The sequence below is a fragment of the Podarcis erhardii genome (assembly GCF_964252035.2).
Source record: "Podarcis erhardii genome assembly, chromosome: 10".
In the NCBI taxonomy this organism is placed as follows: domain Eukaryota; kingdom Metazoa; phylum Chordata; class Lepidosauria; order Squamata; family Lacertidae; genus Podarcis; species Podarcis erhardii.
The window spans coordinates 37,202,105-37,219,275 of record NC_138500.1 but is presented as its reverse complement, the minus strand read 5'-3'; the positions used below and the strand labels follow the sequence as shown (position 1 = coordinate 37,219,275).

Below are 17,171 nucleotides of genomic sequence, written 5' to 3'. Positions count from 1 at the left end.
GTCGTTTAGTCGTATCCGACTCTTCGTGACCCCATGGACCAAAGCACGCCAGGCACTCCTGTCTTCCACTGCCTCCCGCAGTTTGGTCAAACTCATGTTGGTAGCTTCGAGAACACTGTCCAACCATCTCGTCCTCTGTCGTCCCCTTCTCCTTGTGCCCTCCATCTTTCCCAACATCAGGGTCTTTTCCAGGGAGTCTATCAAGGGAAGTAATAGTGCCACTGTATTCTGCTCTGGTCAGAAGAAGAAGAGGAAGAAGAGTTTGGATTTGATATCCCGCCTTTCACTCCCTTTAAGGAGTCTCAAAGCGGCTAACATTCTCCTTTCCCTTCCTCCCCCACAACAAACACTCTGTGAGGTGAGTGGGGCTGAGAGACTTCACAGAAGTGTGACTGGCCCAAGGTCACCCAGCAGCTGCATGTGGAGGAGCGGAGACGCGAACCCGGTTCCCCAGGATTACGAGACTACCGCTCTTAACCACTACACCACACTGGCTCTCAGACCTCACCTGGAGTACTGTGTCCAGTTCTGGGCACCATGATTCAAGAAGGACACTGACAAACTGGAACGTGTCCAGAGGGGGGCAACCAAAATGGTCAAAGGCCTGGAAACGATGACTTATGAGGAACGGCTAAGGGAGCTGGGCATGTTTAGCCTGGAGAAGAGGAGGTTAAGGGGTGATATGATAGCCATGTTCAAATATATAAAAGGATGTCACATAGAGGAGGGAGAAAGGTTGTTTTCTGCTGCTCCAGAGAAGCGGACACGGAGCAATGGATCCAAACTACAAGAAAGAAGATTCCACCTAAACATTAGGAAGAACTTCCTGACAGTAAGAGCTGTTCGACAGTGGAATTTGCTGCCAAGGAGTGTGGTGGAGTCTCCTTCTTTGGAGGTCTTTAAGCAGAGGCTTGACAACCATATGTCAGGAGTTCTCTGATGGCGTTTCCTGCTTGGCAGGGGGTTGGACTCGATGGCCCTTGTGGTCTCTTCCAACTCTATGATTCTATGATTCTATGAGTCTTCTCTTCTCATGAGGTGGCCAAAGTATTGGAGTCTCAGCTTCAGGATCTGTCCTTCCAGTGAGCACTCGGGGCTGATTGCCTTAAGAATGGATAGGTTTGATCTTCTTGCAGTCCATGAGACTCTCAAGAGTCTCCTCCAGCACCATAATTCAAAAGCAGCAATTCTTCGGCGATCAGCCTTCTTTATGGTCCAGCTCTCACTTCTGCCGCAAGTACTTCTACCTTATCTCTTTTCTCAGGCTAGAAGGCCTAGTCAACTGAACCTTCAGTGCTTTAGTTTGTTTATTTCGCCATGGTAGGATGTCTCACTGTTGCCACGAAGTGTGCACCAGGTTTTGGGTGTCAGTGAGGTTAGAACCCAAAAATCAACCTCTCAAATTTGCAGCTGTAGCAGGAAGAGAATTCATACAACCATTTCTCATCTGTCTGATTATGATAACCCCTGTATGTAGAACGACCTCTTTCTTGCATCAGCAGAGTGCTTTAGGATCTTTGCCTCTGGCTCGAAGGTGTCATAGCCAAAGCCACCCATCTGAATCCGGAACGCCATGGTCCAAGCCAAGTACTCTTTATTTATGCCAGCTGGGTCTCATGGGAGTTGTAATGTAAAACATCTGGAGGGAAACAGGTTGGGGAAGGCTTTGGTAGCACACACAGGGGTTTGGGGAGTGACTTCACTGAACAGCTGTGTGGTAATGCCTGCTTCATACAATGTGATGATTGCAACCAGTACAAGAAGCTGTAGTTTCTGAATTGGACGTAATATCACACCTCTCAGGCCTTCTACAGTATTGTGTTCCCTTCCTATATAGATTTTCTTTTGTCTGCCTGACAGCTTCATTATATTTCCAGTCAAGTAAAAATGAAAAGAGCTTAGCTATACAATACTTAGCATGGAAAACTAAATTGTTTGGCTTTCTCAGTTATAGTAATGATTGACTACTTAAAGAACACTAGCAAAATGCTAAATTGCTATTCTGATGGTATCTTGAAGGGAGTAAGGATAAACTGCTTTAAGATAGTTGTGATTATTATTCCTCCATATCTCTCTCTCTCTCTCTCTCTCTCTCTCTCTCTCTCACACACACACACACACACACACACTTACTTCTGCATGTGATAGTGAAATATTGCTTGTGGCAAGGGTCTTATCTGTTATATCCACCACAAAGAGATGTTGAGATTTTTGCATGATGTCATCTAGTTCAAAAGGAAGCAGCCAGCAATAATGGGCTATTTACTATTGCAAAAAAGTATTTTTATTTTTAACATCCAGTATGTTCACCTTTGAAGCAAGAGCTTATTCCTTTGAAATGTGTACATGTTAGACTTTTAAGACAATCTGAATTGGACCAAAAAGATCTACCTAATCCATCATCTTGTTTGCATCTGCAGCCACGTGCCTCTGAAAAAGCCACAATCCCTCTTGAGTAGACATTGTATCTCATACCATTAATAGCAAGATGCATGTAGAGTGGTGCTGATCTTTTAAAAAAGACATGTAGGCTAGAAACCAGCACCTCAACTTGTGGGAACAAATTATATATTAATTATGCACTACATAGCCAATGGTCAGGGATGGTGAAAGTTGTCGTCCAGACTGGGGGAGACTGGTCTCCAGCCTTTCTGGAATTCAGTATTCCAAGAAATGAATAAAATAACAAAACAACAATTGGAAGTCAAACCAGAGTTCCAACAGTTGCAGAGTGGAGAGCAAAACTGACAGAGTATGCTGAGTTGGATAAACTGACAGGGAAATTAAGATACCTAAAAGACCAAAAATTTATTGAAGATTGGGGGAAATTTGTGGGTTATCTGGAGAATAAATGTTTTGTAAATACAACGCTAGTGGGTTTTAAAGAGGCACTGTAAAGAACTAACAAGTATTGTTCAAATCGAAATAATGTATAAAGGGAGATATGTATGGCAATATGTAAGGATGGAATGTGTTTTAAAGACTCAAATTCGAAGGAATGTCAACGTCGCTGAAGGAAGTCAAAAACGAATGGAAAGTTCTGTATTTCGGATATATTGTATTTAGAATGAAATTAATAAAAAACTGAAAATTGAAAAAAAAAAAAAAAGAAGTCAAACCAGAGTTAGCTTTATTAAATATATTTCAATGCAACAATCTTGATTTACATAATAAATAATTAATAAGCAATTTATTACAAGCAGCGAGACGTAATATAACTGTACAATGGAAAGACCTTTCCGGCACAATGATAGACAGAACAGTTTAGGAAACAGCTCTCCTTCAGACATTAACAAATAAGCTACAGTTGATAGGTGGAAAGATAAAGAAAGATTGCTTTACCCCGCTGTGATTAAATTTTATAACATTTGCCAGTACAGTCATACCTTGGCATTCAAATGGAATCTGTTCAACTTCCAAAATGTTCAGAAACCAAGCGCGGCTTCTGATTGGCTGCAGGAAGCTCCTGCAGCCAATCTGAAGCCGCGGAAGCCCCATTGGATGTTCAGGTTCCAAAGAACATTCGCAAACCGGAACATTCCCAGGTTTGCAGTGTTCAGGAGCCAAAACATCCGAGTATTAAGGCGTCCGGGATCCAAGGTACAACTGTATTCCAGAAAACGAAGAAGCTCCACTACCAGCATTTGGCTCAATCTGGTTGATATAAACATAAATTACTATCTTCGCTTTCAACCCCTTTCCCACATTTGTAAATCTACCAACACTTTATATTGTTTCACTGGTAATTTAAAGGAAAAAATGACTATTACTCATAATTAATCTAAGCACAACCATAAGGGCCCATGATTAGCTGGTTTAGCTATGTGATGTTGAATGTTATATGTTAACTATGTTCTATCCTGTTTCCCCTTTGTTATTGTTATTATTAAAACCACTCCATGAACCAAGAACTTGTACATGGACCACTAATAATGAATATATGTCATAGATATTACTGCAAATTTATTATGCTATTTTTGTGATGTACAAATGGCATGAGAATCAGTATTATTTATATCACTTATTATTCCTATGATCCCTGTTTATAAAGCCCATTAAAAAGTCTTTTTTTAAAAAATAGAAGACTGAATCCCACAGAATGCTATGTTTTTGACAGAAGATCTGTTTTCAAGTTCTTACTGTTTGTGTTGGATAGTTCTTGTTATCTGAAAAATTGAATACTGGTTTTTTTTTAAATGGTTGTAATAGTAGCTGCCTTTTCCATCTAAAAAGAACTTTGTAATATTCTTATACAATCTGTTCTGAACAATCCAAATTATCTGCTAAGCCTTGCATATCTATCTATACTCTTCCTAAAAAAAAAGAAAATGAAAACTTTTGACAATGACGTAGGAGTTGTATTTTTATTATTACTACTGTGCTGCTTTGATGTGGGGTTGCCGGCATGATCCTGGAGTTCTGAAATACCTTTCAGAATAAGGCTGTTTTGTAAGGCGCTGCCCTTTTCCCTCCTTCCCACATTCATATCCTACCATTATAATTAGTGCCCATTGAATGGTGTTTATCACCCATTTTCATACAATTTCCAAGGCAACAGAAGCAAAGGACCAGTCCTATAATTGGAAAAGGAAGCCAGTACTAACACTTGCATTCTGAGCTTCAAGAAGGATTACTACTTCTAGGTTCAGGTGTAGTAGTAGCAATGGAACTTCAGTTGGTTCTTAGTTCACCCTCTTTAAACAAACTTGGGTATTCCTCTACTTTGGAACTTTTACCTTTCTTTGTCACCACACATGTCCAGTGGACCTAACCTGCACAATATAGATGGATCAAGCTAACCACATCTCTCAAACGCTACTTCTCTACAGGCTCAATTCAGTAGCAGTTGAAAATGTGAAATTGCTATATGCTTCTTTCGGTATTCATCAGCACTGGTACATTTGTATATTTTGGAAACTTTGGGTTGTGGGGACACTTACTGGACTCTATTTTGGACCCATGGACTCCTGAAGTGCAGATATTTTGACTCTATTACTGAATGAGATTTATTTATGATGCCTACCTAATGATTGTTGGTTACTAGCTGATTGTTCCCCAGTAACAATGTGGCATTAAAAGTGGTAACAATTTTTCATAGCGATGTACATTTTCTTTTATTCTAGATGATGAGATACCTGGAATTCCTCGAGATGCTTTGAAGAGTCCACCAACAGATCAGCAGATCAACAAGCTTGCTAGGAGACTTGGACCTGAATGGGAGTGCATCGTATTGTCCCTGGGATTGACGCAAAATGACATTTATCGTTGTAAAGTCAATCACTCCTACAATATCCAGTCACAGATTGTGAGCGCATTCATTTTATGGAGGCAGCGTTTTGGGAACAAAGCTACCGTGGAGAGCCTGTGTACTGGCTTAAAGTCAGGAGAAGTGGATTCTTCTGTGATCCAGCAGATGTTCCAGTGACCCCCTAGTGTGACTGGAGGCTCAAAAGCCCCCTCTGTATGAAATTGAATCCAACATGTTCACAGAACTGGAAAATATTTGGCGTGCTTCAGTCCCTTTTGAAATGGATATAAGCATGCAGTTGAAGTAGCCACTCATGAGGTAGCACTACAGGTAGGAAGAAACTGCTGCCATTGAGCAGCAATTGGGGTAGAGGAGTTCCCACAGCCTTTGATCCATTTTCATCATCAGCGGCAGTGGTCAGGGATGATTTAGTCCAGCAACCTATGTGTGGGAAACCCAGCCAGATGGGCAGGGTATAAATTTATTATTATTATTATTATTATTATTATTATTATTATTGAGAGCCACAAGTTCCCATCCTTGCATTAGGAAATGCAAAGTGACAGAGGCAGCAGCCAGAGGCAGCGCTTCATGAAGTGCTCCCAAACCAGTGAGCTGTCATTCACCTGTGTAGTGCCAAGTCTAAGCACTCCTTGCCTTGTTTCCAGCCTCTCATCTCCTGTCAGTGACGTCCTGGAGGCTCCTCTTCCACACAGCTGACACCCAGCGGCTGCAACCATTGTTACCTCAGGTTACAGATGCTTCAGGTTACACACTCCGCTAACCCAGAAATAGTACCTCGGATTAAGAACTTTGCTTCAAGATGAGAACAGAACTCGTGCTCTGGCGGCGTGGCAGCAGCAGGAGGCCCCATTAACTAAAATGGTACCTCAGGTTAAGAACAGTTTCAGGTTAAGAACGGACCTCTGGAACGAATTAAGTTCTTAACTAGAGGTACCACTGTACTAACAACTGCAGCTGTCAACCTTTTGTTTAGAAAGTAGAAGGGCTAACAGAAATAAGCATCCACCTGTAGGAGCTTATGTGCCAAAGCTACTACAGTAGTACCTTGGTTTTCGAACGTCTCCGTTAACAAACATTTCAGTTTTCAAACACTATAAATGCTTCGGTTTTCGAACACGCCTCAGAAGTTGAACATGCCACGCGTCTTCTGCTGAGTGCAAGATCCTGAGGCCTAGCTGTTGGCTATTGAGTTTTTTGTTTTAGAACGTTTCAGAACTCGAACATTTTTCCGGAATGGATTACGTTTGAAAACCGAGGTACCATTGTATACATTACTTAGCCTTTTTCAGGCATTCAATTTACTGATGTAAATACAATCACATGAGGAAAGAGAGTAGGGGTACATTTTGCCTTCCAATGTAATGCCTTCCCCCTTTTTTTATGGCTGTCTCCCGTAAGGATGAAGGTCTGAAGTGGTATACAAGTACAGAAGCCTTGCCACTTAAGAACTTCACTTTTGAACTCAAGGAGGGCTATAAAGAAGGGGGAAACAATACCTCAGAGAGCAGGATTTGCCAGCATGCCTCTAATGCCCCATCCTTGGTTGTCTTCAGATAAGTAAGCTGAACCTGTGAGATGTGAGGAAAAATGTCCTAGTGTCTGAGCTAGATCATCAATGGGAAAATCTGCTTGAAGTGCTAGCAGGTACTAGGGGTGTGCTAAATGTAAATAGCCGTGTCTTAGGACAGAGACTTGATATCCACTCACACTTGCTGAAGGTCACTTCAAACCCTGTGAAGATTAACACAGGCAAAGAGAGCTCTGTTTTGGAAGCAGTCACACAGCTTCTTCTGGAATAGAATTTAGTTCCATCCAGTCAAGAAGACAGCTTCCTGTTGATTCATATTGTCAGTATAATAGAATCTGAGTTATATCCCTGTAACAACACTCTGTGGCAAGTTGTGAGTAGATATCAAGTCTCTGTCCTAAGACACAGCCATTTACATTTAGTGGTCCATAAAACTGAATGAAATGAATGGAATGAAACAGCTCTCCAACTTGAAAGGGCCATGCAGTAGGAAGGGCAAATGGAATTGTTGCTTCTCAGGTGACTGTGTTGGAGAGCTGTTTCATTCCATTCATTCCATTTAGTTTTATGGACCACTTTTCTGCTTTAATATCTACAAAAGCTTAAAATGAAATACTAAAATCCTACTACAGTGGTACCTCGGGTTACGTTACCTTCAAGTAACGTAATTTCTAGTTATGAGCGCTGCAACCCCAGAAGTGTATACTTCCAGGTTTCGCTGCACGTGCGTGCACAGAAGCAGTGCCTCCAGATACGGACTTTTCGGGGTACGTATGGACCCCGAAAGAAGGGGACGACAGAGGACGAGATGGTTGGACAGTGTTCTCGAAGCTACAAACATGAGTCTGACAAAACTGCGGGAGGCAGTGGAAGACAGGAGTGCCTGGCGTGCTCTGGTCCATGGGGTCACGAAGAGTCGGACACGACTAAACGACTAAACAACAACAACAACAACAACATGGACCCCTGGGATATATTAAGTTTGTATCCGGAGGGTCCACTGTAATACATTTATAAAGAGAGCAGCAATATACCATAGAATGGCCAATATTTTTGAAATGTTTTGGACTTGTTGAGGCTCAAAATATCCATTAAAAGGCATGGTTGAAAATAATGGTTTTAGTCTGGTACCTGATTAGTGCTCATGTGGGTGTTTCTCTGTATGGTTGAAGGTAGTTTCTCAAATTCTAAGTGCCCAGATGTGCCCAGTTTGTGTATAATGTGTTTGTGGGAGGGGGGGGAGGGGGTTTTGGTTTGTGGTTTCTTGGTCTTGTTTTTAACATGTTATTTGTGTTTTTATATTGTGAACTGCCCTGAGATCTACAGATGAAGAGTGGTATATTAAATAAATGAAATGAATGTTGCTATGTTCTGTATTCATGCGAAAGTTATGAACACCTACCTTTTTTGGCCCAATTCCGTTGCGAAAATTAGGGTGCGCATTAGATTTGATGGCACATTAGATTCGAGTGAATACAGTAATTCAGTTCCTTACACAGATGGAGGAGATTAACTGGAAAATGTTCTAATGTCCTAGAGCCAGCGGTGGAGAACCTTTGTGGCTCTGGAGGGCAGATCTTTACCTGGCTTCACCTTGTAGGCCAATTTTGACAGGTGGGTGGGGCAACCCACATGTCAATCAAATAACACCACATGACTTGACAGGTGGGTTGCCCCACCCACCTGTCAAAATCCCTTTCAGTCCCTGTTATAACATTTAAGCAGGGGAGAGTGAGGACTGTACGTTCTCTCTGCAGCAGTTTCTCCCACCATTTTAAAGATCACTGCTAGAGCAATCTTTGAAAGGGTGGGAGAAACCTGCTTTGAGTCAGTCCCCACTCTCCCATCTGAGGGCAGAGGAATGGGGACCGAGCAGTGAGGCAAGCACATGTTTCTTCATTGCAGTGTGATGGAGCAGCCTCTCTCAGAGCGGAAGCCTAAAACAGACACCAGCAGCTTTAGGCACCCTATTCTGTCATATAGCAATGAAGAGGAAAACCAGGTCTGCTTTCAGGTTTGCTGTACATGCAGCAAGGAAAGCAGACCTGCTCTTTTTTTGGAAAACCTATCCCATGCTAATCCTTTTCAGAGGTTGAATGGATCAGCATGAGGTAGGTTTTCCGAGAAGGTTTTGCTCTTCAGTTGATGTCACCAGTGACACCAGCTGATTGGCAGTTGGGCATCATTTGGAGGGAATGGCCTTGCTGGCCAAACTGGACCCCCTGATGGGCCCATATTGGCCATGGGCCAGAGGTTTCCTATCCCTCTTCTAGGGTGTGATCTAATTTTGCATGCTTGCTTTGTCTGTCTCTACTAAACAAAGCTACAGAAACTGCTAAGCTTGTCCAATACTTTATTTGCAGTTGGTCGCCATTCAGTGTTGCTAATAAACTTAAGAAATGGAAAGTTTTCTGTGAAAAACTGAAGAATTGGAAAGTGTTCTTCCCCTACATCACAGGCTTTCTATTGTGATAAATAAATCCAGCAATAAAAAATATATTTTAGATTGGAAATGCTAGATTTCCATAGAAATGCCTAAACATTTTCTGTAAATTAAAAAAAAATGCTGCAAAAAAACATTTGACTAAATATTTTCAGTCAGAAATATTTTGCAGCCATGAAGTTGACTCTGTGGGTTATGTCTGTCAACCCAATTTCCTGCCCACAGTTCCAAGAAACACACCATCAAGTATTTATTTTTGATTCTCTATAAAGCAGCGCAGCACCACTTGAAGTAATTTATGCTCCAGTCAAATTTTAATTTTATCATGATGATAATTATGTAAGAGTATCTGCTTCCCAAATGTGTAATCAGTAAGCTAGTTTGGCCTTGGGGTCTTGTTTCTCATCTGTCAATCTTGTTTGAACACCATGGGAATGTATATTTGAGCTGTCAACAAATGAAGTGTAATCTGGTAGGGGTGCTATTCTGTAAGTACCAAAGAAATGATGTAGTACAGTGGACACTCGGGTTGTGAACATGATCCATGTGGGAAGCTCGTTCGCAACCCGCAGCATCTGCAACCCGCAGCGCTGCGTCTGCACATGCACGGGTTGCGCATCGACGTTTATGCGCATGCGCAAAGCACGATTTAGCACTTCAGCGCATGTGCAAGCACCAAAACCTGGAAGTAACCTGTTCTGGTACTTCTGGGTTCAGCATGGTGCGCAACCCAAAATTGCGCAAACCGAAGCATCTGTAACCCCAGGTATGACTATAGTGGTAAAGTGTGAATTACCAGTGGAGTTTGAATCTCCGCTGAGCTCTAGAATGGCCTTGTCAAGCCACTATCTCTCAGCCTGGGCTTCCTCCCCCCCCTTGGTACTATGAAGAAAATACTAACTTACCTTACAACTGGGGACTGAGACCAGTGTACTAGACTAACCTTTTGGGAAACACTTCCACTTCATATATATGTGCACAGGACAGAGAGTGCAGGGCTAGGGTGGCACAGAAAATATTTGCCTACCCTCTGATCTGGCCCTATCCACCATTGGCTCAGTTCACCCTGTGTAGGTCAGCTTCATAGGAAAAAGTTTCTCCAGCCTTCCTTACAACACTGTTCTATATTGGGGTGGCTAACCTGTGGCCCTCCAGATATTTCTGGTCCCCAATTCCCATTAACTCTCGCCATTGGCCATGGTGGCTGGAGTTGGTGGGAGCTGGCCAACATCTGCGGAAGCCACAGCTCAGCCATCCCTCTAAGCGATTTTCCTTAGCAGTAGTAGAAACAACTTGCATTAACTACTACACTGAGGGTTTCCACAGTTAAATTCACAGGAAACTAGTGCTAATCCGCCCAGGAACCTCACCAAAATGCTGGAGAGGATGCACCTCCACAGGCACATACTTTCACATGTGGTGGGAATGCCCCCAAATCCAACTATTCTGGACAGCAATCATACAAGAAATATTCAAAATAACTAAGCAAGTATTAGAAGTCACCCCAGAACTGGCCCTACTAAACATCTTCCAAGAGAGTAATGCCCACTCACATCATAAAGAGCTCATTACCCACCTACTCTCAGCAGCCAGAAATATCATAGCCAGACACTGGAGAGACCTGTCGGGAGTAAGCATGGACCAATGGTATCAAATAGTATGGGAAACAGCCTTATTAGAAAAAACTAACCAATAAACTAAAACTGATAAGGGGACAAATAGAAGACGCCTTCACCCCACTATGGCTCCCCTTTATCACATGCACAGCCCAACAAGACGACAAGAATCCACCAGCAGCATACAAATCAATATGGCTAACCTGAATCAAAAACACCCACCCACCCCACTCACTCATGAAAACAGTTCACTACAGCCAATCACAAACAAACAACCACACCCTAGGCCAACCCCAACCTCTCTCACCACCAAAGGAATACAAGCAAATAGTAAAGAGAACCCACACAAGCAACACTGACACAAAACCCCACACCTACACAAAGTAGAATAGAAGCATTGCCACCCAACCCCAACCACCATGCCCCCCTCCACCTCTTTCCCTCCTTTCTTCCTAAGGTAACACTAATGTCTCAACAAATGAAACTGATCTGTAGAAAATGTAGCTTAAATAAGAGACATTGCACATACTTTTGTAAATCTTTTAATAGAAAATATGTTATTTTAAAAAATCACATGGGCTTTGAACACAGGATTTCTGGATCATTTGAAAAATAGTTTTCTTCTGGCATGGAAGAAAAGGAACAGAAGGTTTAAAAAAAAACAGAAAAGAAAAAAGGTACAAATAACATGATTTTCAATTCTGACCGGCATGCAGGTTTGACACCCTTCGTTGCCCAGGACTTAACGGACTCACAACCTGTTTAGAGCAGTCTGTAAATAATTGCTCTCAGGCTTTACAACACTCTTCTGCTACTGTTCTCTCATCACAGTTGAGAGGATTATGCTAAAAGGAAACCAGGACGATATGGATGCAGCAAACTCTGTAACTCTAGCAACAGTTGCTAAAGCACACTGCTGTCATGCTTTGCATGTTAATTACGCTTGAGCAGAGTCAGGTTTCGTACCCATGAGTCCATTATAACCTGGTTTCTTGAAGCACAAGACTAGTCTCCCTTGGAAGAATTGTTCTGGGAGGAAGTTTAGAACTTTGAGAGACATTTTCAGTTGAAATGAGACTTGCTAGGACATTCCTAGATAGTCTAATTTTAAAAAGGTGAATCGGGTCATACAGTCCTGAGAGTAAGTCTCATGGAATTCGGTGGGCTCACTTCTGGATAGACATGCATAGAATTGCACACTTATATACTCACAAGCCAAGAGGGCAGCACCAATTCAAACAGCAAACAAAAAACTTGCTCAGGTAGAGTACTGGTAGGTGTGCAAAAATCAGTCAGTCAGTCAATCAATCAATCAATCAATCTTTATTACGGTCCATAGACCCAACAAATCATTACAAAGCAATGCACAATTCAGACAGCCTACCTCCAGGTTAAACAAGCATTTTGTTCAGATTTAGAGATAGAGATCATTGGTTCTTGCAACCACCGATAAAAACTTTACCACTGCTAATGTTCTAGCATTTGTCCGGTCTTCCAATAGGAACCTGACATAGTGAGCCTGTGATTTTCCTGGGAAAGGTACCAGCAAGCGTAATATCAGTTCAGCCCTGGCTTGCTCATATTTTGCACAGTGCAGCAAAATATATTTTATAGAATCGATGTCTTGAGCACATGAGCAGAGTCTGTCCTGGTAGGGAACTCCTCTCAACCTGCCATCCAACACTGCAGAAGGAAATACGTTTAGTCTGGCTTTGGTGAATAACCTTCGATAATTTGGTACTGTCAGGTTTTTAATGTAAGGTGTTAACTTAAAGACATGCCCATATTGTACTCTTACTGCCAGCGGACTACAGACTGCGTGTGATCGAGATTGCAAGTCACTGTGTGTATTATCCCATAATCTTTGCTTTAGCATCTTTAGGGCGCCTTCATAACCCAGGTAATAAAGTTGGGGGGGGGGTGACAGACCAATAGAGGTGGCTTTTCTAGCCATGGTTTTCTGCCATTTGCTGACAAACTACTCATTGGTCAGGTGTTGGTACAAACCCTTCCCTAGATCAAATACTGAAATCCTGAGCCAATGTTTTAGAGCAGCCCACCATGCTTTAGTTGAAATTGGGCATTCACCAGCTTCTAACAAAAGTATGGATTTGGGGACACAGTTGGGTACCTGCAGCAGAGATCGTAGAAATTTTGCCTGAAAGCCATCTCGCTTAGGCAGGTCCCCATTATGCCAGACATTTGCAGCGTACAGGATTTTGTGTTGAAAACCCTTAAGGTTGCTGGAGCATATTTGCCGCCCTTTGTGAAAAAGAATCTGAGTATGGCTTGCTTTGTGATCTCCGCCTTTTGAAGGGAGGTTTGCCAGTGATGCTTGCAAGATCCTATATGATGGAATGTGAGCCCTAGATAACTGATGTATTTAATCTGTTCAAGGTTATGGCCGTCCAGCACCCATTTAGACCAGGAAAAGCTTCTTTCAAATACTAAAATTTTAGATTTTTCATAATTAATGGATAAACCATTTCCAAAACAGTAATCAGAAAACTTCCTCAGCAGATATTTCAAACCCGGTCTGGAACGTGAGATGATGGCCGTGTCATCCACATATAACAACAAGGGGGTCCTTCTCATTCCTATTTTTGGTGTCCATCTGGGTCCATTAAACTCTCTTCTAGCAAAAATATAGATGTGTATACTTCACAGTGATCTGGTTTGCACATAACAGGATCTTCTTAGTAACATTCCCACACTTATGGAATGTCCTCCAGGGTAAGGTGCATTTGTCTAAACCCTAAAATGCTTCTCTTTGCATCTCAAAGTTTAACAAGACTTTATGTATGACCAAGCAACTTGTGTTTCCATCTTTACGTTTAATAGCTTTGTAGAGATGTCAAATGGGACGCGGGTGGTGCTGTGGTCTAAGCCACTGAGCCTACGGCTTGCCAATCAGAAGGTTGGCAGTTCAAATCCCCACGACGGGGTGAGCTCCCGTTGCTCGGTCCCTGCTCCTGCCAACCTAGCAGTTCGAAAGCACGTCAAAGTGCAAGTAGATAAATAGGTACCGCTCCGGCAGGAAGGTAAACGGCGTTTCTGTGCGCTGCTCTGATTTTGCCAGAAGCGGCTTATTCATGCTGGCCACATGAACCGGAAAAACTGCTGACAAACATCGGCTCCCTCGGCCAGTAAAGCGAGATGAGCGCCACAACCCCAGAGTCATTCACGACTGGACTTAACTGTCAGGGGTCCTTTACCTTTTTAGAGTTGTCAAATTGCACAAGACCCTTTATAATGCTCTGTCTCTCCCATACCACGATGAAGCATTTCAAAAATCCTTTTAAACATTGCTTTTAGGCTTTTGCTCTTAAATGAGGGGAAGCACAGGAAACACAGTCGGTTCATCTCTGGGTTGCATAATGTTACCACAGCAGATCTGTTACATTTCTGGTTTATTTTCCCTTTCAAGATATAGCATAATTATTTCTTCTTTTTGTGTCAAACCAGCCTTAGTGACTGAAAGTTACAGAAACGATGAGTGTAGCTCTTTCGTTTTCTCTCTACCCATAAACCTGTTTCAAACATAATTTGTCATGCTGATTCAACATCCTTTTTTCTGTGTTGGGATTTTCTGTGTGTTGGGGTTTTTGACTGCCGGTTACTGCCTTGGAGATCCCATTGGTGGTACAAAGTGAGGAATATAAATATTTCAATAAATAAATATATGGCTGGCACTATGCATCTTTATTATGGTAACATATAACCTCCTTTCCTTTCCTTTTTTTTACACTGCCAAGGTAGAATAATAGAATCATAGATCTGGAAGGGACCATCTAGTCAAGCCCCCAAACCCATGATCCTAAGGTTAATAGTCTCATGCTCTACCAACTGAGCTGTAAGTTAGGAGCTATCAGCAATATGGTCTCTGAAGCAACATGGATGAAACCCACTACCTCCCACCTCTGGAATCCTTGGGCCAAGTTTGGTGACAATATCTCAAGAGGTGGCCAAGTCTATAGAGTACAAACAGAACACCGAAAGAATTTAAACAAGTCTTCTCTTAAATTAACATTAGCTTTTCATTTTCTCAGTACTGTTTTGATAACTTCCTCATAAAATGTCATTGCATATAACAGGGAAGCAACTGTGCTGGCCGTGTCAGGCATCTGTTCCCTCTTGTTTGTATTCTTAGAATGTCAGGCCATTGCATGAATATTTTGGTGCACTGTGTGCGTCAGTGTTTGTTTCTTTGGGCACTGCATGCAACGAGCACTGGAATCTCACCCACCAGCTGCACAAACCAAATGGAGATGCAGATAAAGCCTACATAAGAAGGCTCTTTCCAAACTGCTTCAAGATGCCAGCTGCTGCAGTATGTAATGCACCAACACTGGTGGTTAAACATCAGGTGATGCTAAGACAGAAGGAAAGGAAAGGGAGGAAACGTTAAAGGAATTATTAACCCAGCCTTGTATATTCAACTTTATTCTGGTCAACTGCAAAACAGCAACAAATTTTCACAAGTCACAACCAGCATATACCCAACCACGTCAATGCTGATAGTAGCAACGGTGTTAGTGTCTGCTGCAAATTTTCTCCTTGCTGTTTGTTATTCTCCCAGTCTAAATTATACTTTTAACATAAGTAACAATACAAATCCTTGCCCTAAGGTGCTTACCGTTTACATTTTGTCAGTAAAGGGACAACAAAGGGAGAAAATATGATTATGATCAAAGCCATTGTAAGTGGTGTTATTGTTGTTTAGTCGTTTAGTCGTGTCCAACTCTTCGTGACCCCATGGACCAGAGCACGCCAGGCACTCCTGTCTTCCACTGCCTCCCGCAGTTTGGTCAAACTCATGCTGGTAGCTTCGAGAACACTGTCCAACCATCTCGTCCTCTGTCGTCCCCTTCTCCTTGTGCCCTCCATCTTTCCCACCATCAGGGTCTTTTCCAGGGAGTCTTCTCTTCTCATGAGGTGGCCAAAGTATTGGAGCCTCAGCTTCACAATCTGTCCTTCCAGTGAGCAGTCAGGGCTGATTTCCTTCAGAATGGATAGGTTTGATTGCAGTCCATGGGACTCTCAAGAGTCTCCTCCAGCACCATAATTCAAAAGCATCAATTCTTCAGCGATCAGCCTTCTTTATGGTCCTGCTCTCACTTCCATATTGGGTACTGGAGTACTGGTACTGGGAAAACCATTGCAAGTACTTGGCCTTTAAATCAGACCTTGATTTAAAAGGGTGGAGAACCTCCAGTCCATGCAGTTTTGTTCCTGCACTAGTCTCAGTTTGGCCCATGAGGCTGTTTTCACTGAACTATGCCTACCTGCCCCCATACCTGAAGTCACAAGAGATGTCAGGTGTGGGGCAGGTAGAGACACAGCTAGATCAGCAGTGTAACATATTTGCCCACAGCAACTCAGCTGTATGACCAATCATTGCAGAAGACAAGGTGAAAGTGGGCAGCAAGTTAAACCCTGCCACAGCTGCTCCACAACCAAGCTCCCCACAGTTTGTAATAGTTTGTCAGTCCCCTGTTGTTGTTTTCACTGCGCTAATTGTTTACTGTTTATCCTGTTTGAAGGATTTGGCTGTTCTGGTTGAATTTTATAATGATGCAGCCTTGCGCCTTGGAATCCACTGAAATGAAGGGTGAGTTATAAATACAACTAACTTAACAAAGAGCCAGTTGAGTCTCTTAGGAGCAGAGCACATGTGCTGTTTAATATGCCTCTCCCCCATACCTGTAATAATAACAGCCATGGAGGATCAGTACCACAGCCCACAGTGAGGGGGAGTGTGCCCTTTCCTCCATGGGATGTGTCCTGGGAGACGGGGGCAATTGGCAGCCCCCAGCTGGCTGCAGCCCACCGGCCAGCAGCTGGGCAAACTCCGGTTCTCGGAACAGCATCAAAACTACGACTCAAGCCTCAGAAACTTTTAGAGACTGAGCACACAATCCAGCAGAGGTAAGAACCCTTTGCAATGGAAGAGTAGACAGAGGCATATGTAAGCATATTTACTGTACAAGCATTTTATTCAGCATCAGGACAAAGAAAAAACATGTCTTCTCCCCTTAGTGTCCGAGCAGCAGAAAGAACAAAGCAAAAACAATACACAAACGAAAGTTCCCAGCAAGCTGTGCTGGAATGTAAACAGACATGTGACATACAACAGCTCCACACATCTGTTTAGGTGGAACGGAACATCAATATCCTAACAACATTGCCCGCATCAATCCCCCCTAAAGCTCCTATTAGCTCACATCATAAAACCACACATAGGTCTTAGTAAGCAGGGTACTCTTGACCCATGCTAACAAATACAGAGTTTTACCCATGTGACCCCTGGGG

At 42.6% G+C, this 17,171-nt stretch overlaps 1 protein-coding gene across 2 annotated transcripts in view; it reads left to right on the top strand.

Moving 5' to 3' along the window:
- CRADD (CARD and death domain containing adaptor protein) overlaps positions 1-8,163 on the top strand; it is a 38,296-nt gene extending 30,133 nt beyond the window's left edge. For both annotated transcript variants that reach the window (XM_081878332.1, XM_081878331.1), the window contains exon 3: positions 5,124-8,163. In XM_081878332.1, the coding sequence (XP_081734458.1) occupies positions 5,124-5,425 (302 nt within the window). In that variant the 3' untranslated portion in view covers positions 5,426-8,163. The remainder of the gene's footprint in view (positions 1-5,123) is intronic.
- The last annotated feature ends 9,008 nt before the right edge of the window (positions 8,164-17,171 follow it).